The following is a 22781-nucleotide window of genomic DNA, read 5'->3' as shown; positions in this document are numbered from 1 at the left end:
GAAGTATAATTAATTCAGGAAAGATACTTTCCACATTGCAAACGAGATCTCTTTCGTATGTCGTAGGTACAAGATTATATAGAAACTAACTTGAAATGTGACCCTGGACCACAAAACCAGTCCAAAAATACATTGTATAAAGCAATAAGCTCCCATAAGAAGTGGTTTACAGTGAATTTATAACAGCTAAGGGGCACCCTTAGCTGTTATAAATTCACTGTAAACCACGGCTTCACGGGGCTTATTGCTTTTATAAAACAGTTATTCCACATACATAGTAAGGTTTCACAAAATAAGACAGCGCAAATAAAGTGTAATAATATTAATAAAAACATTATTCTTTGGCCAAACAATGGTTGTAACAAAGTGGTTGCCAAGCAACACACAGACGTAAACAAAGATGTATGTTTGTAGAGTAATTTAGAACAGCTTTGAACACGGCTCAACCAATCTGAATCAAGGACCGGAACTATCGGTTTTATAATGTATATTTTGGCAGTGCCTGGATAATTCAGTCTGAGCGGTTTTATCTAGAATTATTAATATTATTATTTTTTTTTTCAATTGAGTTGAGAACTGTCCAGTAAAAATATATTGTTCAAAAAACTCCTAAAAAAATGTAATCTTATGTAATTTTGGTTTCAAGGAAGAAAAATGTTTCAACTGTGCAGCTTCAAATGAATCTAGATCAAGAGTAATGAAATTAAATAAGCCTGAACTGAATTACAATCAGATTTATATGGCTGATGTCTGAGAGTGTTGACAGTATAAATTAACAGCCTCACAAAGCAAATTACCCAAAAAAGCCTCAAAATGTGAGTCACGGCATTAAGTTCCCGTGACGTAAGAATCTAGGCAGACGAGTGAAGGAATAAAAACCCATGTTAAGGCAGTTTGCAGTTTGTCTTTGGTGATTATCGGGGCCTGGTTCTCTTTGTGATCTGTACCCAGCATATGTCTCACATTGCTGTAAAGTCATTTAACAACCTCACAGTCACATCTGCTTCACACTGAAAGGACGCAATTCCTCTGGCCCCCCATGGACCACCACATAAAAGCCACCCTACTCTACTGCATCCTTACATAAGGCTTTTCTTTGCGCTGACAATCTTAATGATACTTCAAAACTGCTTTACAAGACACAGACTAAAGATTATCTGCTAGAACCATGTGTTTTGTTTCATTAATGTGTTTTTCTTTATTCTTTACTTCAGCGATTTCAACCCATAACAGTCAAACTTCAGTAAATCAAACAGCGAAGACTCCACAAGGGATTGAAACCTGAGACGCCGGCTGCGAAGTAGGAAATAAAAGCAGCCAAAACTGTGAAATCCAAAATGGATTATACGAGAAGTGTATTATTACAGATTGGCTAGATTACTGTCCTTGAATGGCTGTCCCATCTGTCATGGTTTCTCTTCCTGTGTGTACAGTGATGGAACAGCAGTAGGGTTGAGGGTCCAAGCATTACACTCAAATGTTTGGGCCTCTCTTGATGGGGAAAATTAGTCAAACGGGGCTTCAAAAGCCAGCGGTTACTGTACCATAGACAGATTGACTCCATGGGGCTGCTGGTCCTTCCCGAGCCCTTGAGGGAAGGGAAGTCAGGGGGTCGTAAAGGCGGGTTCACTGGGAAGCGGATCAGGTATCGGGCTAGTGCTAGGCCTGGGACCTTTATGAGCTCTGGGGGACTCGGGTAGGTCATAATGGTGACATTGAGGCGCCTGAGACCGTCTTACCTGCGGAGAGAACCAACACGGGACTGAGACCAAAACCAAAGCATGGGAAAAAGACAGAGTTCACTATAAATGTGATGCATCACAAAATGAGAGGTTGGATAAAAACAAAACATGGCTATGAAAAAGGATCCTGTCTGTGTTAAATTGTGTAATATTTCCTCTGAGGTGACTTTGTAATAATATTTAAAACACTAATATGAAGAATGGCCCCATTTTTCTCGTATGCTTTAGGGCCTATTATGTATTTGTTAAAATAACAAAGATAATATTAAGCGTTATTATGACATATAGCATTCCATTTATATAGTTTTTTTCTTTATATAAGCATTAACAGATACTTCAAAGGTGCTACAGCAGCACTAAACCAACAATACAAACATTGGAGAGGTGAGGACAGTGTCAACGAGTCTAATTTTTTCTGAGAAAAATACTGACAAAGAGGTTCATAAAAATACACCGGTCAAGTGACTTACATATATAAAACTTATGTTTATAAAATTTATATATATATATGTATATAAAAACAAACATCTTTATCCAAAAAAAAAGAGGCGTCTATAAAAAGGCCACTTTTCAAAACTTTGAGGCAAACGTTCCCACTTGCATGTTACTTTGAGGAGAAACATAATTTGTAGTCTTACTGTGTTAGAAAAGAGCAATAAATACATTACTGAGGTATTTTAATGTTCCCACTCTAAGTGGATTAAAAAAAAAGACTTTGTAATGTGGTATGTCATACGCAAACCACACATCAGCACATTTCAAACACAATTAGCTCCTGTTATTTGGTCTGCTACAACTACTACAAATGAAGTTTTATTTTTATTTAACAAAAGTATTTCTTACGGCATACACTACCATTAAAAACTCTGGGGTCAATAATTTTTTTAATGTTTTGAAAGAAGCTTCTTATGCTCACCAAGGCTGCATATACTTGATCAAAAATACAGGAAAATTATAATATTGTGAAATATTATTACAGTTTTAAATAACTGTATTATATTTTAATATCAGTGTCTTCAGAAATCATTCTAATAGGGTGATTTGGTAAGTATTATCAACAATAAAAACATTATGCTGCTTAATATTTTTGTGGAAACTGTTTTGTTTTTTGTTCAGGATTCTTTGATAATTAGAAAGTTGAAAAGAACAACATATATTTGAAACAGAAATGCTTTGTACAGTCTTCACTGACACTTATGATCAATTTAATGTATCCTTTTTGAATTAAAAAATAAATTTATATATAATAATTTATTTTTAATTCATAAAGGATACATTTAATTGAACAAAAGTTTATGTATATTTAAAGAAGTCTCTTATGCTCACCAAAGTTGCATTTATTTGACCAAAAATACAGAAAAAAAATAATATTGTGAAATATCATTACAGTTTAAATGCAAAGCTGAATTTCAACATCAGCATCATTACTCCAGTCTTTAGAGTCACATGGTCCTACAGATTTTTTTTTTTTTTTTTTTGGAACCTGTAATACGTTTATCAGGATTCTTTCATGTATAAAAAGTAAAAAAGTTTAGTATTTATTTATAACAGACATCTTTTTTTTTTTTTTTTTTTAATAAAAGTCTTTACTTTGATCACTTTTCCATTTAATACATCCTTGCTGAACAAAAAAGTATTATTATTATTATTATTATTATTATTTAAAAAAAAAAAAAAAAAACACTGATCCCAAACTTTCAAAAACAGTAGCATATATTGTTAGAAAAGATGTCTACTTCAAGAGTGCTGTTATTTTTAACTTTTTATTCATCAAAAAACCTGAAAAAAGTATCGCAAGTTAAAAAAAAGCAGCAGATAATAAATCAGAATATTAGAATGATTTCTGAAGGATCATGTGACACTGAAGACTGAAGTAATGACAGAAGAAAATTAAGCTTTGCATCACAGAAATAAATTATATTTCAAAGTATATTAAAATAGAAAAAAAAACTATTTTAAATTGCAATAATATTTCAAAATATTACATTTTTTTCTGTGTTTTTGATCAAATAAATGCAGCCTTGATGAGCATAAGAAAGTTCCTTAAAAAACATGAAAAATCTTACTGATCTCAAACTTTTGAAATGTATATATTTTGGTAAAGTGAAAGGTTAAAAAATGAAATTAAATGGTTTATTGTGTAAATATAAACAGGTAATCACTTCACTCTTTACATGAAAAAACTAATATTATTATATTACATAAGGCATTACCCCCCCAAGACTGATGAGAAAATGACTAATTCCTCTGATGTCTGTAATATTATTTTCACAGAGCGCTGTTGAATCGGGGATTACTGCTGAAGCTGGCAAAGCACACGTTATCTAACTTTGAAAACATCCACTGCTTTGCTAAGTCCGATGAGACTCAAATATTTAGGACAAGTGAGCTCATCAGCCAGTCCTATCAGTCAGTGCTATTTTTCCCACGTCTCACGCCTCTCCCTCGGTGGGTGAACTGTGATTAGCATCACACACACATACAAAGAGAGTCTCAGCGTTTTCCCAGCACACTCACTCTCTCCTGCTCAGCACTTTGTGCGAGGTCCCCGTGAGATTCTCACACAGCAGCGCTCTCTGTCATCCTACCCCTCCACAGCCACTCTCGCTCTCTCTCTCTCTTCTGTTTGACTAGTATCGCTTCCCAGTGGCTTCATTCTTCCCCTGGTGGCACATTGGTGGATGGCGTCCCCTGTGACCACACAGATACTTCACATCACAAAGCCCATCCGAAACTCAAAGTAGCTGACATGAGAGAAAAACGAGAAGACATGGGCCAAAATGAACACAACAAACAAACAAAATCAAGCAGGAAAGCTCTTTCGGTCTCGACTGCGTTAATTGGTACTGTCCCGGGACGCAGTTCTCACTGCTGTTCCAGATCCACCCCCATGTCCTCTCATAAACTACAACCCCAATTAATATACAGTGGATCTTGTCAGTCTCACAGGGCCGTAAGGCCGTCACTCATTAGCAGGTTCTCGCCTGGGTCAAAGGGGAAGTTATGGGAGGTGGAGGAGGGGTGGAAATAGGACAGGTTTGGGAGGGGGTTAACAGTTATGCAAATGAGCCGGACCCAGATAACAGGACAGTACAGACACCAATTAGCACAATAGTCAGTCTCGGCTATTCTGGGCTGCTAGATGTCATACTGTTTTATGAACTAAGCAATAAAACAGACGGCCAAAATCACTGAGACTGCGTTTTCCTCTTGGGATATGCAGTTTTGGAAACTATAGCATGACTGGGCAACATGTGGTTCTTGTTAGGGGGACAAATAGACATGAAAACAAACAAATCAAGAATTCATTTTGGAGCTTGTTGCAGTTAATGAGAGTCTACAGGGGTTTGTGTTTGAAGTTGTCGGCCACTTACCAGCGCTGAGGCTTTTGACGCTTTGGACAATTACTTTCTCGCTTGTAAGTTTGACTCGTGTGGCCTTCATCATCAACTTGAAATGGCGTTTTATGGTGTTTAACTTCCACACGTCCGTGCCACACACCAGTTTAGTGCGACGTGTTACCATCCCAAACCCTGTGTTGAGCTTTCACACCAAACTGTAGACTGACATCACGGTCAGCACTCATAATCGAGCTATGGCGAGCGACAGTCTTCATTTGTCTGTCCATGTATAGTTTGTAACCAAATACATCAGGGATTAAATACACGTCACACATCATTCCTGTCTTTTAAAGCGAGAACATAATGCCAAGGCCAATCACAGACAAAAAAAAAGGGTATGCATGAACTGAACAAGGTCAAGCTACAATCGCATGATCTAAGTCTGTTATTCTGATTTGTAAGAAATACTGCAATTGACTGATATGACTAAAGGCTGGAATCCACTACATAACTTTTGCCCAGATTTTTTCCCGCATTTACAGTCTAGAGGAGTCAACACTAGTTACCAAAGCTTAGAACCAGTTGACAGATTATGGGCAGACAGATTTCAATAGAATCCAGGCAGAGGACATCATACATATTTGACATTTTGAGACATTTTAGGTTCTAAACTATGAAAGCCTGTTTCCAGCACTGTATACAATTTTAAAAAAAAGGGAAATTGCACGTTTTATCTCGCAATTCTGACTTTTTTTTCTCAGAACTGTATTATATAAACTTGCAATTATGAGTTATAAAGTCAGAACTTCGAGATATAAACTTGAAAAATGAAGCAGCAATTCTGACTTTATTCCCCAGATTTGCAACTTCATTTCTCAGAATTGTAAGTTTATATCTCGCAATTGTGACTTTTTTTCTCAAAATTGTGAGTTTGTATCTCACAAATGTGACTTTTTTTCTCAGAATCGTGAGTTTATATCTTGCAATCGTGAATTTTTCTTAAAATTGCGAATTTATCTCTGTCGTGAATTTTTTTCTCAGAATTGCGAATTTATATCTTGCAATTTACTTTTTTATATCAGAATTATGAGTTTATATCTGATAATTGTGACTTTTTTTCTGAGAATTGCATAATACAGTCTCACAATTCTGACTTTTTTTTCTCAGAATTGCATTAAATAAACTTGCAATTGTCAGTTATAAAGTCAGAACTGCAAGATATAAACTCAAAATTCTGAGAAAAAAAAGTCAGAATTGTCAGTTTATCTCTGAATCAGGACTTTTTAACTCAGAATTTCAAGTTTATATCGTAATCATGACTTTTTTTCTCAGAATTGTAAAAAAAAAAAACCCGAGAATTCTGTGTTCTCTCTATTCAGACTTTATTTCTCACAAAAAAAAAAAAGATAAAGATAAAAGATAAAAACTCGCAATTATCTTTTTAAATTTTAGGTTCAGTGGCAGAAATAAACAAGACATACTAAACAAGACATTGTTTATATTCGTCATTAGGCTTTCTTTGTAACCACTTGTATGATGCCTAGTGTTTTAAACCAAGGTCAAATTTTTAAAGGCAAGTGGTGTATTCCAACCTTAAAGTGTTTATGTCACATTAAATGAAGGAAGAATTACTGTTTCAGTCTGGCCGAAATCTGACATTTCAAAGTGCATGTAAACACTCTTAATGAGACTATGTTAAACAACACAAATACACCACAGTTCCCCTGAGTACTATTCACCCAGGTTAACATTTAAATATCAACAGTAGCTTATCTCTCCATTAATTACCATTGAAAGCACCAGGAGATCCACATAATGAGATCTCTTGATATTCTCCCAGAGGAGCCATCTCAGCATTCCCAAATGCTATTTAGCATTCAAATACCCAAAATGGGCTAATTCACCTCAACAGCGATCACCCCACCCAAAATGTATAGCTGCAATATCCCATTGTTTTCAGTGAAAACAAAGGAAACTGTTCAGCATCTCAGTACCTGATACCCCAGGCCATTTTAAGCTACTTGCTACAATGCAACTGTATAGAATACCAAGCATTTAAGGGATAATCAATATCTCACTGAGATGCAAATGTGGTCACTATGACAACAGCATCATTGCATAGACCAGAGAGCCATGGGGGAGGAATGAGATCAGTGATCCCAATTACAATAGCACATGTGGTTACATCATAACAACTGGCAGCGCTCTCAAAACCCGAAGGTGGGGAAACCCGACAATTTAAACCCACTTGTATTAATAACAGGAATGCGATGGGTGCTTCTAGCAATGGGCCTATTGGCATGCAGCGAGCCATTAGAATGAGAATAGAGGCCTGATGAGAGAGACCTACAGTAGTGCTTTAGAGCTTAATGGGCTCCGGGCAGCACAGAAACATGTCTCAGCTTTCAATGGTTGGCTCATTGTCCCACTCAGCAAGGTAGTGGCAGGCCACAAAAGGGAAGGGTATAGGTTGAAGAGAACTCTTTCAAAGAGGCTGAGTGATCCAGAGCCTGATTCACCCACAAACAGCAGCGTCCTTGTCCCAGCTCCACTGTTCCAGCACTATACAAAGAGAGCCAAGCGGCTCCTTTCCCATCATTACACCTCCCACTTCTTCCTCAAACTGTAAGCAGCAACAAAATGTCACTGCTAACAGGTTGGGGAGATGATTTGCTTCTGCTTGTTGTATGTAAATCTCACATATGCTTCCAATGCTGCTCAAAAAGTGCTTAAAGGGCACCTATTATGCAAAATGCAAAATTCACTTTTACATGTCGTTTGAACATAAATGTGTGTTGGCAGTGTGTGTACACCCACTTGTTTTATCAGTCGGCATAAATCATAAGCAGTGTATCAGTACAAGCCGTTCACAGAATCTGTAAAATGTGATGTCACATTTTATAAGCCCCGCCCACGACTGTTGATGGACACTGCTGTAATAGTGAGCCACACACAATCCGCTATGATTATCTTCACACTACAGCATTTAAATGCAGCATTCAAGTAAGAAATGTCATCTTATTAGAATTATAGAAATTATTTAGTCCAAAGCAGTGAGTGATTTTCTGTTTTTATTTCATTGTTTGGGTCACATTAACAGCTGTTTACCTTCAGACATAACTGACTGTTTTTGTAACTTGTGTTTTTAACATAAACTTGAAAGTATTTGACAGTTTAAGCATAATATGACGTGAAAGAGAATTTAGCCGCTTTCTGTGTGTGTGCTTTGGATGTGTGTTCAAAAAACCCTATGTCAGAAGTTTAAACTAATATGGGTTAAAACGCATGATTTCAGTGCGATAGACATGATAATCAAACCCAAACAAATGTTTTTTATCTGAAGTACGAGCTGTAAAGGCACATTCCTATTTTGGATATGTGGGCGGGGAGCAGCAGCTCATTTGCATTTAAAGAAACATGCACAAAACGGCACGTTTCTGCTTCCACTTAAAATAGGCATTTTCAAACTGATATAATAAACGATCTGCGGGGTATTTTGAGTTGAAACTTCACAGAAACATTCTTGGAACACTCAGGGCTATTGCATCTTGTAAAGAAGAGGCATAATAGGTGGCCTTTAAATTATACTTTTCCTTGTGATCGCAGTTTTTAATGGTGTTTTGTTTCAGAGAGATATTTAATATCACTCTGAAGACTTTTGGAAGTACTTGATGTGTTATGTAATGTTGCTACATTACTTACATTGAACATTTGTGGTTGAGGACAAGCCCGGACAAGCCAGGGGTGCAATCTGACCCCCCACTGCTACAGAAATGCCATTTAATCCATCGCTAAATTTCCCATAATCCATTTGACATGGTGGAAACAAAGCACAAGATACAGCAACAACAGCTGGCACTGTGACACAGGCACTGGCGTCCAACATCTGCAAAGAACGACAATCCAACTATTCTCAATTCTCAGAATAACTAAATTAAGTTTCTTCTGAAGGATCTGGAGAGAATGATGTGCGAATCAAAGCCTTGGATGTGCCTTGAGAAAACCAACAATGTTTATTTGTTAAAGTCGCAAGAAAAAATTGAGGCGCAAACCCTAGTGCATTTTCTTGTTCACGAATATTTATTCCAAAGCGCTGTGTGAGAGAAGGACATAGCGTATAAAAAGAGCAGTGGCAGAAGCCAATAGCTCTGTTTATTCTCCCAGCATGGCTGTGCTAGCATTGATAGGATTACAGGTCACACCAGAAGTGAGAGCCAGGGGACTCCGCCGGCCCCTCAGAAGCTGCATTATGTTTCCCTGGTCGGGACGCAACCGTAGAGGATATGCGCTGCAGGATTTATAGGCCAAAAAAGACAAATAAATAAAGAATGTTTTCCCTTCATCTGGCTAGATACTTTTTCCATCAACTGAAATAGATTTTACCCAGATGGGATGAATATTGTTTCATTATCACTGTGCACTTACACTGCAGGAATGATATCCAGAGCCATCACTGTCTGGAATCCCATTTCATCCAAGAGCTTTGGAGAAAGAAACAGCGACCTGGAAAACAAGACAGTAAGACATTGAAGCTCCAAGGACAGATTCAAACTTGGCAGGACTTGGTGCTTGCATAATTCAATCGAACATTTCACAGATCCCCATTAAATATGTCAAACGGCCATGACCGCTTCTCAAAGAGCCATTTTTTCCCCTTTAGTTGAGGAAGGAGATGACTATATGTCATGCATTGTATTCGATATTTCAAAAGTTCTGTTTCGCAGCTGGCCAAAAGCAAGAAATTATCCCCCAAAAATCAAATAGACCACCAAAAGACATACTACAGAACACATACTGTAACTCCAGATGATTGCAATACAGTTAAATGCTCCATTATGTGGATCAGAATAATAAACAGGAGACTGGAGGCTGACAGACAACCACTAACCATCCCACTATATGCCTATTGTACAAGGATACAGTGGGACGCCACATAGCCGTCATCCACATACAGCTGTTGTGAATTTAACCTCCGTCTTCAAAGAATCTAGCCAATGGTTGGAGGGAAAGTAAAAGAGAGACATGAATAAAAATAAATGTGGAACGGATGAGGAAAGGATGTGCCTTTATCAACACGATGGCGTTTTACCACTCCGAACAGACCGCTCTCATTACCCAGAGTATCTGTGTTTGTAGTTGTGGTGCATCGAGGGTATTAAGATCAAAGCGAGTCAGTTTGCATCAAGGGAACTGTTTAAACTGAACGGTCAGATAAGACAACTCTGTCCTCAAATACAGCTAACATGCCGAAATTGCTTTGTTTACCCTGAGCAAACATTCAAATCCCAAAACAAACAGTTGCGCCGAGCCTTGAGAGCTTGGATTTTGGCAAGCGGGAAACAAGGATGTTCAGACAGGGCACGTCCAGTTTCATTTAGCAAGGATGCCCGACACACGCAATGAAATGTCGTACCTCTCCTTTGTGCTACACACACATTAAAGCGACTATAAATAGCAAAGCAGTAATCATATCCATTCCTCTGAGATTCTTCATCATCCCGTTCCAGATGGCACGGAGGGAATGGGGTTGCAGGGTTGATGCGTTTACTCACAGGATCGTTGGGCATTCTTGTGGGGAAGTGGATTGTGCTTGAACGGTTGAAGATTTCATTTAATTGGAATTCGGCGGTAACGTCTTCAGATGGGGACGGATCCGGGATGTGGTATGGAGGGTAGACGGGGAGCCTTTTTTGAGAATGAAAGGGAGGTTGGAAGAAAAGAAACTTTTTTTCTCTCCTTTTTTGTTATCCGTCAGAGGAGGGGGAATAGGGTGACTGGCATGAATCTGGGATACAAGCGGAACTTTTGCATTGTGTGGTTTAGTCCTGCTTTTTATTGCAGAGATTGTCTGAGGAGTCCGACAAGGGGCCTGCCAAAGTGTTCCTCCATTCCAGAGTGAAAAAGGGTGCTGATCCTAAAAAAGAACAGAGGCTGGGGGAGGCTGACCCCTCTGCCTGGTTTCTTATACACGTTTTAACACATTTTTTGTAGGCTGCTTCAAAAGACTAACAAAAGGTGCTGTATGTCTGTCAGCAGCACTGGAAAGTCTGACGCTGTAGAATTTCTGAAGGAGCTCAACTTTTTGTTAGATTCTTAGGCGTTTTTAAAAAGTTTCACTTATACACGACAATGTTTTCAAATGATTTGTGTTTACACATATTTGCGAAAACTGCCAAAAACGCTGTACTACCTATGCCAGGCCAGTAGTTGGTGTGCTGTTTGTTCGCACTTGCCTTTGAAATCGACACATATTGAGCATGTCACCATTACCGTTTAAAAAAATTCCCGTTTTGGGTATTTACGCGGAAATGATAACAGTGGCATTTTCAAAAACTTGCAGTTTGGAAAAAATGTGAAAAATTATGCATTTTCAGTCCCCAAAACATGCAAGACAAAATGCATAAAAAGTTTTCAATTTTTTGCTGAAAACATTTAAGCATTGTCATGTAAAGGGACCCTTAATGATATATTCCAACTGACCATTTACTGGGTGTTAATTATCTCTTTTATCAAAAAACCCCAAGAACATCTCAGCTGTTCAGCCTGTCTTGGAAGTGAGGACTTAAATGTAGTGTCTGACTGCCGCTTGTTTGAAGGCAAGCTGTTGAGAGGGCTAGAAGTAGGATCTAAAGCATTTAAGTCTGTCACCAGCAGTTGCCGAGCTGTCAGCTGGAAGTCACGGCCAGGGTCGTGCTCTCAGCTCAACAGGCTCTTCAACGCAGAAGAGGCGCCATTTTAAAGCAAGCAGAAGGAACACGCGGTTGTTTGAAGGCCTCACGAGGTCAGCTGCCGTGGATTGACTGGAGCGCGCCATCATTGTGAGCTTGATTTGAATGGTGACATTGAGAAATAGCTGGTACTTGATGTGAGTAGTCTTATTCTTCATAGGTATATCTAACAGAAACATGTAGAGATCAATTTTCACCCTGTGACAAACAAACAAACAAACAAAAAACAGCATTATTAATTGCATTAACAAACTAATGTGTGTTTATGGGACAATTTTTGTATTGTGACCGTCAAGTTCTTATAAAAAGTCTTTAAATCATTATATATATAAAAAACACACTTAGTCTATTTAGCTTGTCATAATGTCTGCCATATTTACTTTTTAATCAGATTTATAATGAAATTTAAAGAGATTGAAAAAGCACAATAAACGTACTCTATGCTGTAATATAAGACAGCAATAAACTAATTATTCAATGCTTACTTTTGAATTAATTAATTAATTAACTTTAATAAACTCGCAATTACATGTTATAAAGTCAGCATTGTGATATAACCCTGCAATTCTGAAAAATAAAGTCGCAGTTCTGAGAAATAAAGATACAATTGCGAAATATAAACTCACAATTCAGACTTTTTTCTCCTAATTGCATGATATAAACAATTCAGAGAAATAAAGTCAGAATTGCAAGATAAAAAATGACAGAAAAACGCTAAATTCTGACTTTTTTTTCTCACAGTTCTGACTTTTTTTCTCAGAATTGTGAGATATAAACTCGCAATTGCGAGTTATAAAGTCTTGAGGGAAAAAAGAACATGTTCTCAGAATTTTGAGTTTATATCTCAGAATTCTGACTTAAAAACTTGCAATTGCATGTTATAAAGTCCCAATTGTGAGATATAAACTCGCAATTCTGAGAAATAAAGTCAGAATTACGACTTTATTTTCTCAGAATTGCGAGTTTACGTCTCGCAATTCTGACTTTAAAACACGCAATTGCGAAAAAAAAGTCAGAATTGTGAGATTAAATTTTTTTTTTTTTTTTATTCATGGCGGAAACAGCTTCCATAATTACATCCTAATTTTCTTAAAAAAAAAAAGTTAAAAAAAAAGTTTTAAAAAAAGATAGAAAATTGTGTCTTTAAATCTTTCTAAATTAAGTAGTTCTTGACAATGCATATTACTAATCAAAAATTAAATTTTGATATATTTACGGTAGGAAATTTACAAAATATCTTCATGGAACATGATCTTTACTTAAAATACTAATAATGTTTGGCAAAAAAGAAAAATCGATACATTTAACCCATGTATTTTTGCTATTGCTACAAATATACCAGTGCTACTTAAGACTGGTTTTGTGGTCCAGGGTCACAAATGCCATGTCCAGCCCAGCTCCTGATAATGCCAAACATGCAGTTAACAGTGATTATAGCACACGCATACACAGTTTGTTTTAAAAGAGTATGTTCTTTGAAAATGTTTATGCCTGTTTGGGCTCTTCACCCTCCCCCAACTTTGTCCCTCGCCTGCTGTCCTTTAACGCGTCCTCCTATTGACAGTCTCTCTGCGGTTCCCACAGCACAATAGCCATCAATGCCCCGCCCACTGGGCGTAACCAATGCTGTGGGCAGTTTATAAAAGCCCCTCCGAGTCACAATGAGGAGACTCTCAGCGCTACTATGTTACAGTCAGATGTCACGCATGTTTTTTAGAGTAGGCTATCGGAGGGAGGTTTAGATTAATGCTGTGTGTATCACAAAGAGAGCGTCCTTCTCTTAGAGTTTAATAAACATGTCGAAAACGTACGGGAGGAAAGCTGTGCTCTCCCTCGCGGGAGCGACCGTCACCTGTCTGGCGCTACTGTTATTTCTGTCGCAGCATCAGCGGATTCAGATGGACGGGATGCAGAACGAGATTGAGGTCGGCTTGCGTTCGCTCCAGAGTCTGGGGGACTCAGAGGCTGATGATGGAGCTCAGCCTGAGCAGAATGGAAAGAAAGGATTCTCTGCCTATTTTTCCAAGCTGACCCGCAGCAGGAGGGAAGCGGATAAGCCCACCGAGGCGTCCGGAGCGACGACAGACGCGCCGCCTGCTGAGGACATCAGCGCGGATGACATCTTCATCGCAGTGAAGACCACTAAGAAGTTTCACCGCTCCAGACTGGATCTACTGCTAGACACCTGGATATCCAGAAACATGCAGCAGGTATGTGTGTTTACAATGTTGCAAACTGTTTGCATAACTTGTTGCACTCTTTGGTTACATATTTTACCAGCCGGAAACAAAGGGGATTTTTTTTTTGTCGTGATAATAATGATAAATGGTGTACACTTTCCGTTGCAAAACCTTTTGCCACTTTTAGCTATGAATTGAGTTCATTTTCATATTTTTCCGAGTGATTGAAATCCATTTACATTATTACTTTCTTTGTTAAAAATTTATGTAATTAAAGTCAGTAGTATTAATTGGAGATGGATCAGTATTGCTTTTTCACTAGCAATACAGCTTATGTTTGTTTAACTGGCCAGTAACTGACACATAAATGGATACATTTAAATATAGCTAAAATATGGTTGCAAGTTTATTGTCATCTTTGTGACTTACATTAAGTCACTTTACCTGTGAACATTGTTGTTTCCTGTTGAACACAGTGGTATAATGGTGTTCCTCTTTAGAAACCCTCTGAATGATGGCATTTATTAGTATACATGTTAATAAATGTGTGCATAACAGTAAAAAAAATAAAAGCTGGTTAAACCTATTATCAGCTAATCTATAGTATTAATACTAGCAGGACCACAAAACATACAAATGTTGTACATTGTTATTAAGAGACTAAAAATCAATTTATATCTGCCTGGCATATTAAAAACCACATTATAAAACTCAGATGCATAGTGCTGTCTGTAGCAATTGCTGTGCTGCACACAGAGCAATGGGTGGCTGTAGGTTCCCCCCTTTCTCCCCTCCAGCTCCATTGTTTGGGGTGTCCCCGTGAATACGCCAGAGCTAAGGATGCATCACAGCAGCGGCTTCAGAGCTGTCCCCTTCTCAGCACTAACAAAGCGTCTTTCTGAAGGGGGAAAGAAAAGCTTTGCCAGCCCCTTGTCTCCCACTCTCCATGGGAACTGGGGATCTGGAGCAGAGGCTGGGTCAAGCTACCCAAGCGGTGGGAAAAGAGAGTCTTCGTTATGGAGATGCTGGGGGGCACAAAGGGACAGCATCTATAGGCAAGGGAAGGCTTTTCAGCGGCATGCCGAGTGGCTCACAGTATGAAAATACAGCTCTGAGAAACAGGCCTCTTTTGCAGCCAGCACAAAAGCACTTGCGGCACATGGACATCAGCGAGCGAAGAGCAGTCAAAGTGATTTTATCCACCACCTAGAGTAGTTGCTCATACATTTTGCAAAAGTCTGTTTAATTTGCCTCGGGGCTCTGTCACAATCAGTTTTGCTCACACCTTAGACGAGGGCTTTTATTATTGTCATTTGAATATGACACAGCCATAGCAACACTTTTATGTGCTCGCAGCGTCACAAAGAACATTATGTTTGTGACGTTTCAAAGCATGTGGAAAGTGGAAATTTAAATCAGACCACTGTAGCCTCTGTACTCATTCAGTCAGCTCAGATTTGTCTTTCACTATCCAGCTAAAATGATAGGTGAGAGTGAGAACTAAGACAAAGTTTGCTCAGTACAGGAGTTGATGGAAGTTAACCCACAGAAGAGAGAGTTAACAGCAGGGATTAATAGCAGCAGCTGGTGGGGAGCAGCGCAGACATAAAAGACCAGCGCAGCCCAGAATACAAGGGGGAGTTCCTGGAGAATGAGTGCCAGGTGGCTGGGTCTCAAAGAACAAAAGATGGCTCTAATGCCAGCTATATGAATCCTTGCATTCTCAACATGTGCACACGGAGAGCCGCTCTCAAATTATTCTTACATTCATCCATGCAACACCTGAGTACGTTAAATCCCAGTTATTGTCAACTGAACGGCCGGGGATTATCCCAAGGACTCCGGTGTACCGTTTGGCCGCTTGCCACAATGGCTGGCACCAGACAAGTGTTTGGCATTGTTAGACCCACAGCATGGGAACTCTGTCACATATGTCAAGTGAGATGATGCATGACCGACACTGTGAACGTGTTCATAGGGGTTAGAAACTTGTGTAGGAAGGTTCTTTCCAACCCGCTTACCTGCTTCAGGTGTTGCCTTGATGGGTGATGAACAGCTCACTGTCTTGGGCTGTTTACATGTAAACACTGAGAGTAGATCCAATCTGTGCCTGCTGTTGACACTCACGGCAGCCTGTGGCTCTTCTTGGTGGGAAACTATCTTGTCTTTGTTTAGAGTTAGTCACGGTCAGCTAGAGGCTCCCCTAGCTTAGTTAATACACTGGAATTATCAGTATTTTTCTAAGAGAATGAAACCCTAGTTGCTTTCTGAGCACTTGTTTCTGATTATTAAAAGCATGCTTTGTAATTGTCTCAACTTGATGAGTCAGGACTCTTGAATAGTGTTATTCTTTTCAGTCAGATCTGCCTCACTTTGAATTGTTCACGCTGCAGCTTCTGGCTTCCGCTGTTTCTTCAAATTTCCCCCCTGGAACAATGCAGCTTCCCCAGCGAGAGAAATTCACAACAATGAGAGAACAGCCTGTGCCGTGTCTGCGGTATCCGGTGTCCAGTTACACAGATAGCTAGCAAATGCCATTCAGATCAAATGCACACTTGCTCGACGCAAATGAAATACCATGACCAACCTCATTATCTCTGTCTGAAATACTTAACTCACTGTTTGTGGCAGTAGCTTCTCTGGGTTGAAGACTAGACAGTGAAAGCAGTGCAGATCTGCTGTGGCACGAGTCTGTGCAAGTTTCTGGGCTCTGATTGGCACAGGTAGAGGGAGCAGGGCTGTTTGGTGTTTAATAGAGGGAGTAACATCTCTCCACTTCCTTCCCGGGTAGATGGAGACAGACAGCCAGGCTCCACGCTCACCCTGCCCTATGCCAGACCTTCCCCTTTAGTGGGGTGGGAAACCCTACCAATCTCTGCCCGCTCATCAGAACTCCAAAAAACCCTCGTCCTTTCTTGTGTGCCGATGCTGGGAAAAGTGCATTTTGAAGAAAAGACTTGACATTTATGAAAGCAACCACAAAAGGGTCATTTTGACTCACAGTATCTTCAATAAAAGGGAAACCGAGAAACAAAGCCATGTGCCACGAGAGGCCTCTCTTTAGTTAACCACTGCAGCTGTATGCAAATCCAGGCAAACATATGTAGGATTTACCCAGTGATGGCTTTACCCACTCCTCATTGTCCTCATGCATAGGGACAGTGGGAGCAGGGTTGGGGGTGAGCGGCCACACACACACATTGTAATGCACTAATCAGCTCTGAGGTTTCTCTCTCTGTCAGTGCCCAGTCTGCCTTGGCAGCTGCCTGTGTGATTAGTCTGTCCTTTCAGCGGAACTCTACGCAAACAGCGCCAGCCTCTGATCCTTTACCCGGTCCAACCGCCTGCCCTCCCTGAACAAACATCGGCCTTGGGCCTTGGCCCCAGAGTGCTGCGCTAAACATCTGCTCAGAGTTTGTTCTGCAAACCAATCAAACATTATCTGGCAATGTTTGAACATTCCAAAAAATGCGACTGTGAAAAGGGGGAACGAGTCCACGTGTGTGCGTGCTGGCATTTGAAAGGCAACAAAAAACGACTTCACTGTTGAGATAAAGATCACAAAACAGCTGAAGCTCATAAGAGAACGTAGGTGTGCATGTTCAAGGCCAGTTGGGCGTGGGCAGGTTGACCTGTTCAGACACGTGGCTGTGATAAGGCGGCGGGTGGCAGGTGCTGTCTCACCTGAGGTGGAAAGTAAACAGGTTAACGCTAGTGCATGGCCAGGGGCACGCCGCCTTTTCATCAGTGTGTCTGAGGCGTGTGGCGTCTTCTCCTCAATGGTTCCTTTGAGCTGGGGCTGCCGCCTTGCACCTGCTCTGTCTTATCTTTCACAATGAGCTCCTAATCCCACCCCTTCTATTTTAACGTTAACAAAACCCTGAGGGGTCAGACGTCAGCGAATGCACGCTGATGTGAATGTATATTCATCAATTCGAGTATGTCTGGGAGAATGGGACCTGGTGCTTCTTTCTTTTCTTCCAGATGACTTGGCCATTCCTTCTTGAAGTGGATAGAGGGATGAGGAATGGAAAGACTTGGGAGGTGGTCAGGGGCAGTGGAATGGGGGTGGAGTGTTGGGGGTGGTGGGGGTAAGTGGGGTGGTCTGCTCCCTGCTTTGTTCTGGGCCCTGGATGCTTTGGGGTGCGGAGCAGTTGCCATGGAGAGATTGACAACAAGAACAAGGGGCCTTTATTTTGGGGGGTAGAGTTTGGCTTGTTTAACTTGCTGAGTTTTCCATGGCGTAAAACCCAGACAATGGTTCCTAATCAGTCCGCTTGGAATAAATAGCTCTCGAAGACACATGATTCCAATTTGAAACGCGCCAATTCCTGTTTCGTCTTTGCTCTAGCGCAGTGATTCATTGATGAACTTGTGTGACTCCATTGATAGAGCTAACCAGGCTTTGTCTTGTTTTCGCAGACATATATCTTCACGGATGGCGAAGATGAGGAACTGAAGAAGAAAATCGGTGAGTGCGGCTTCCTCAAGCAGAAGTCACAAGGCTAGACATTCCCACTTTGATATGCACATAGTTTGGACTCAGCCTTCTAATCCTCTTAAAAATCTTGTGGTTAGTTAAAGGCAGCCGGGCTCTTGGGGGAAGATGGTATTAGGGCGCATGCAGAGTCACCTGACCTCTTAGATAATTGCCATTTCTCAAGTGATAGACATAAGTGGAGTATTACATGAGCATTGACATAGTATCTGTCCTCTTGTTCACACAGGAAGCCATGCTATCAACACCAACTGCTCTGCTGCCCACAGCCGCCAGGCTCTGTCCTGCAAGATGGCTGTTGAATACGACAAGTTCATCGAGTCTGGAAAAAAGTAAGCATTGCATTGCATTAAGTACTTGTTTTAGTGTCAAAGCAAACCATATGGAATGTTCTAAAGATATCTTTGTCTGGTTTAGGTGGTTCTGTCATGTAGATGATGACAACTATGTGAACGTGAAGACACTAGTGAAGTTGCTGTCCAACTACCCTCACACTCAGGACATGTACATTGGGAAACCCAGCTTGGACAGGCCAATTGAGGCCACAGAAAGACTTGGGGACAACAAGATGGTAGGTGGTCAAAAGTATCCAACTTTTTTAAAGATAAAAAGGAGTGTTAGGAATACAAACTGATGTTTTCGTTTGTCCATTCCAGAGACCTGTCAATTTCTGGTTTGCTACGGGAGGTGCAGGCTTCTGCGTCAGCCGTGGACTAGCTTTGAAGATGAGCCCCTGGGCAAGGTGCAAAAAGCTCTCAACTATCCTAATGCAGCGTCTAAGAACATAATCACTGTTTGAAGATGATAGTAGACTTTTTTTTTTTACATACTTTATTCTTTTTATGACAGTGGTGGCCATTTCATGAACACTGCCGAGAAGATCCGTCTTCCTGATGACTGCACCATCGGCTACATCATCGAGTCAGTTCTTGGGGTCTCTTTGACCCGAAGCAGCTTGTTCCACTCACACTTGGAGAACCTCCAACAGGTGTCCAAATCAGAAGTACACAAACAGGTGAGGAACTTTTTAGGTGAGACACATTTTAGTTCTATAAAATGCAGTACGTGGTATTAATGCTGTGTTTAATGTCATTTCATTTAGATTACATTGAGTTATGGAATGTTTGAAAACAAGAGGAATATCATCAACATGAAAGGGGCTTTCTCTGTTGAGGAGGACCCATCCAGGTAAGACAATTTCTTAACACTCTAGATCAGAGGTCTTCAGCCCTGTTCCTGGGGACCCACTATCCTGAAGAGTTTAGCTACAAATCAGTCAAACGCACCTGAAGCAGCCAATCAAGGTGCTCGAAATGGCTTGAAAATACACAGTCAGGTGTGCTGAAGCAGGTTGGAAGTAAACTTTCCAGGAGTGTGGGTCCCCAGGAGCAGGATTGAAGACCTCTGCTCTAGATCAGGGGTCTCCAAACTCAGTCCTGGAGGGACTGAGTATAGCTAAATCTTTAATTAAACACACCTGAACCAGCTAATCAAGGTCTAGGCATGACAGAAACTTTTAGGCAGGTGTGTTGAGGCAAGTTGGAGCTAAACTCTGAAGGACATTGTCCCCTCAGGACCGAGTTAGGAGACCCACGCTCTAGATCATACTTGGATGTTGTTCTTATCAAAATTTGCATGCATGTTCAAATCTAACCTCTACTTTTTTTTATGCTCCCTCAGGTTCAAGTCAGTGCACTGTCTGCTTTACCCAGACACGCCTTGGTGCCCTCCTCAGGTTGCCTATTAAGGTGACCGGCTCCTCTGTTGTATCCTCGTCCCTCACTGCCTCGGTATCTGAAAGGCATGAGGGACCAGTGTGGTATTGGGCCGTGCGGCCGCTGCGTTTACTCTGCAGTGGCGCATGGCCTTCCGTGGTTATACTGGGCTGCTGTGCGGCCCGCCTTTAAACAGTTCCTTCCTGCCTGGTGCCTGAGCTTCCTGTCCAACTCAGACATTACAAAGGACCTGGCTTTCAGAAGGACGCTTTCAGCGCCAAGCTTCGCAGGCAATCAACTGTGCTTTATGTGATTACTGTTGCTTGTATCCCATTTGCAATTCTCATAGAATGTAACTTTCTAGTATACCCAAGCCTTTTGCCAGCTTTATATGCTTAGTTTAAAATTCGAATTAGCAGATTAGTGCATACTTTATATTTTATTCTCTCCAAATGCCGTTCAGGATGTTTCGTTCCCTCAGGTTTGATTGAAATATTCGGAGGAAATAAGTAACATGGGTGCTTTATTATCAGTTCTAAAGGACTCCGGACAAATTTAACGACATGAAGGTCCATTATTTTTGCGAATTTGTTTCTTTGATGTCAGTGTTATTATAATTATTATTGCTGTTAGTTTTTTAAGACATTTTGCGCTGGCAATAGGCAAATTTTCCAAATATGCTGTCAGGTTATTTTAATCTGTGGTGTATGAGGATTGAGCACTTTTTTCCCTAAATCCTCTGGGCATTTAATGGTGATTGAACTGTTATCTTAAAGCTGTGTGAAAATGTATCAAGTGCCCAAATTTTTAGATCTTTATATTATTATTTAATGCCAATGCATTCACACAATTTTGGCAGATACGTATGAGATTTTTTTGGCTTGATTTATTATTATAATTGTTTAGCTTTGCTCAAAGATGTACTGAAGTGGGAGTTGCACAGCTTGGTTTTAAATATCTGTTGGTTGCTCAAGTAAAGTATCTCCTAGCAATCGCCTAATGCCGTTCACTCTTATAAATTGGCACCACAGCCACTGCCAACACAATGTACATTGTTAAAACAGATGGCAGCTAAAGTTTAAGACGTGTTTATAGCTCAGATCTGAGTTCTCTGATCTCTTTTGCACAGAGCAGTCTGGCTTAGAGCCACAGTTTTCACGGCTGACAGTTGGACATCACTATGCCAACTATACAAAACATGTTAAGTGAGAGCTTTACATGAGCAACAACAGTGATCCCAACAGAGTTGCAGTTTCTCTGTGGGAATGACCCATATTGGGTGAGCCTGTATATTTTAATTTAAAGCAGTATTTATGTACTGTGCCATTTTAAAACAATTGTATTTGTACATAATTGTTTAGATATTATATGCATTTTGGTCACCTATGGATCAGACCTAGTTCTGATGATTGCTCTAAAAGGTTTTTTAATGCTCTGATTTTTGCTAATGGCTGTAATTTATATTCCAGTATCTGGATTCTTTGTTCAAATGTTGTCCTCTCAGGGATCACAATCCTGATATTGTTACCATGGGCTGCCTTGGTAATTCACTATTCAGCTTTTAAATAAAGCAGCATATTCGCTAAGAATCTTTACTGCAATGTTGTTAGTTTTCTTTCAGCGAACACACAACATCTTTCAAACATTTACAAAACGTCAATTCTAGTCTGTTTCTCACACAAATGTATCATATGAATAACATAGACCACATTTATCACATATTTTTCCAGCCACAGTGAATGTAGATGGTGTTAGGGCACTGATGTACTTTAACCGTATGGAAGACAAAAACATGCAATAACAATTTTAATTTTTCGTTGAACTTCTCCTTTCAACAACATCTAAGGCAAACAGTAAAAAAGACACATTTTCTATTATAGTTCAAGTTAGACAACTTGCATCAATCATTTAGTGTAAAATCACTGCCAGACCACAGAGGTTCAGAGGCCAGTGTCTCTTACTCTGTCAAAACTGTTGTGAACTGTTACTGAAGCATGCAAGCAAAACAAACTCAGCCCCTTGTGGGGTTTGAGTGCTGGCACTGACCCATTCTGCGTTGCTTGTAGTATTAATGAAACACACTTGAAAGTTTAGTCTCACTCGCACGTAATTTATTATTCTACAACAACTGCCATGGGAAAGAACATTTCCACACTACCGGGCCTTTCAACACACTATATAGTCACATAATTTGAGGCCTGGTGTATATAGGGGTGAGCAAGGTAAAATGTGTCACCCTGTTAATTTAACAAAATGTGACCGTTTTTAAATGAATGGCTTCACTACATTAAAACGTTGTGATGTGGGATATTAATTTTACGTTTTAATTTAGTTGTTCTAAATGGTAAATGAGTGCATGCAGTTGAAGTCCAAAGTTTACATACACCTTGCAGAATCTGCAAATTGTTAAATATTTTAACAAAATCAAAGGAATCATACAAAATGCATGTTATTGTTATTTAGTACTGACCTGAATTTCACATAGATGTTTACATGTAGTCCACAAGAGAAAATATTAGTTAAATTTATAAAAATGACACTGTTTAAAGTTTATATACGCTTGATACTTAATGCTGT

The 22781-nt window shown here is 39.9% G+C and overlaps 1 protein-coding gene across 1 annotated transcript; it reads left to right on the top strand.

Moving 5' to 3' along the window:
- Positions 1-13489: 13489 nt before the first annotated feature.
- On the top strand, positions 13490-21805 carry lfng (LFNG O-fucosylpeptide 3-beta-N-acetylglucosaminyltransferase). Its single transcript, XM_051106086.1, has 8 exons — positions 13490-14021; positions 18414-18462; positions 18719-18821; positions 18907-19060; positions 19146-19231; positions 19339-19504; positions 19592-19677; positions 20170-21805. Exons 1-8 carry the CDS (start codon positions 13608-13610, stop codon positions 20234-20236), a joined length of 1125 nt encoding a protein of 374 aa, XP_050962043.1. The 5' UTR covers positions 13490-13607; the 3' UTR covers positions 20237-21805.
- Positions 21806-22781: the final 976 nt, after the last annotated feature.

The sequence above is a fragment of the Labeo rohita genome, chromosome 3 (genome assembly GCF_022985175.1).
Source record: "Labeo rohita strain BAU-BD-2019 chromosome 3, IGBB_LRoh.1.0, whole genome shotgun sequence".
Lineage (NCBI taxonomy): Eukaryota > Metazoa > Chordata > Actinopteri > Cypriniformes > Cyprinidae > Labeo > Labeo rohita.
The sequence above is the reverse complement of the archived record's forward strand: the minus strand, read 5'-3'. Positions and strand labels throughout refer to the sequence as shown.

Bases quoted from the DNA above. Each gene is read 5' to 3' on its own strand.
- lfng (XM_051106086.1), top strand. From the start codon at position 13,608: ATGTCGAAAACGTACGGGAGGAAAGCTGTGCTCTCCCTCGCGGGAGCG. The intron at 18,463-18,718 runs GTGAGTGCGGCT...TTGTTCACACAG, and splicing joins GGAACTGAAGAAGAAAATCG to GAAGCCATGCTATCAACACC. The intron at 18,822-18,906 runs GTAAGCATTGCA...TGTCTGGTTTAG, and splicing joins TTCATCGAGTCTGGAAAAAA to GTGGTTCTGTCATGTAGATG.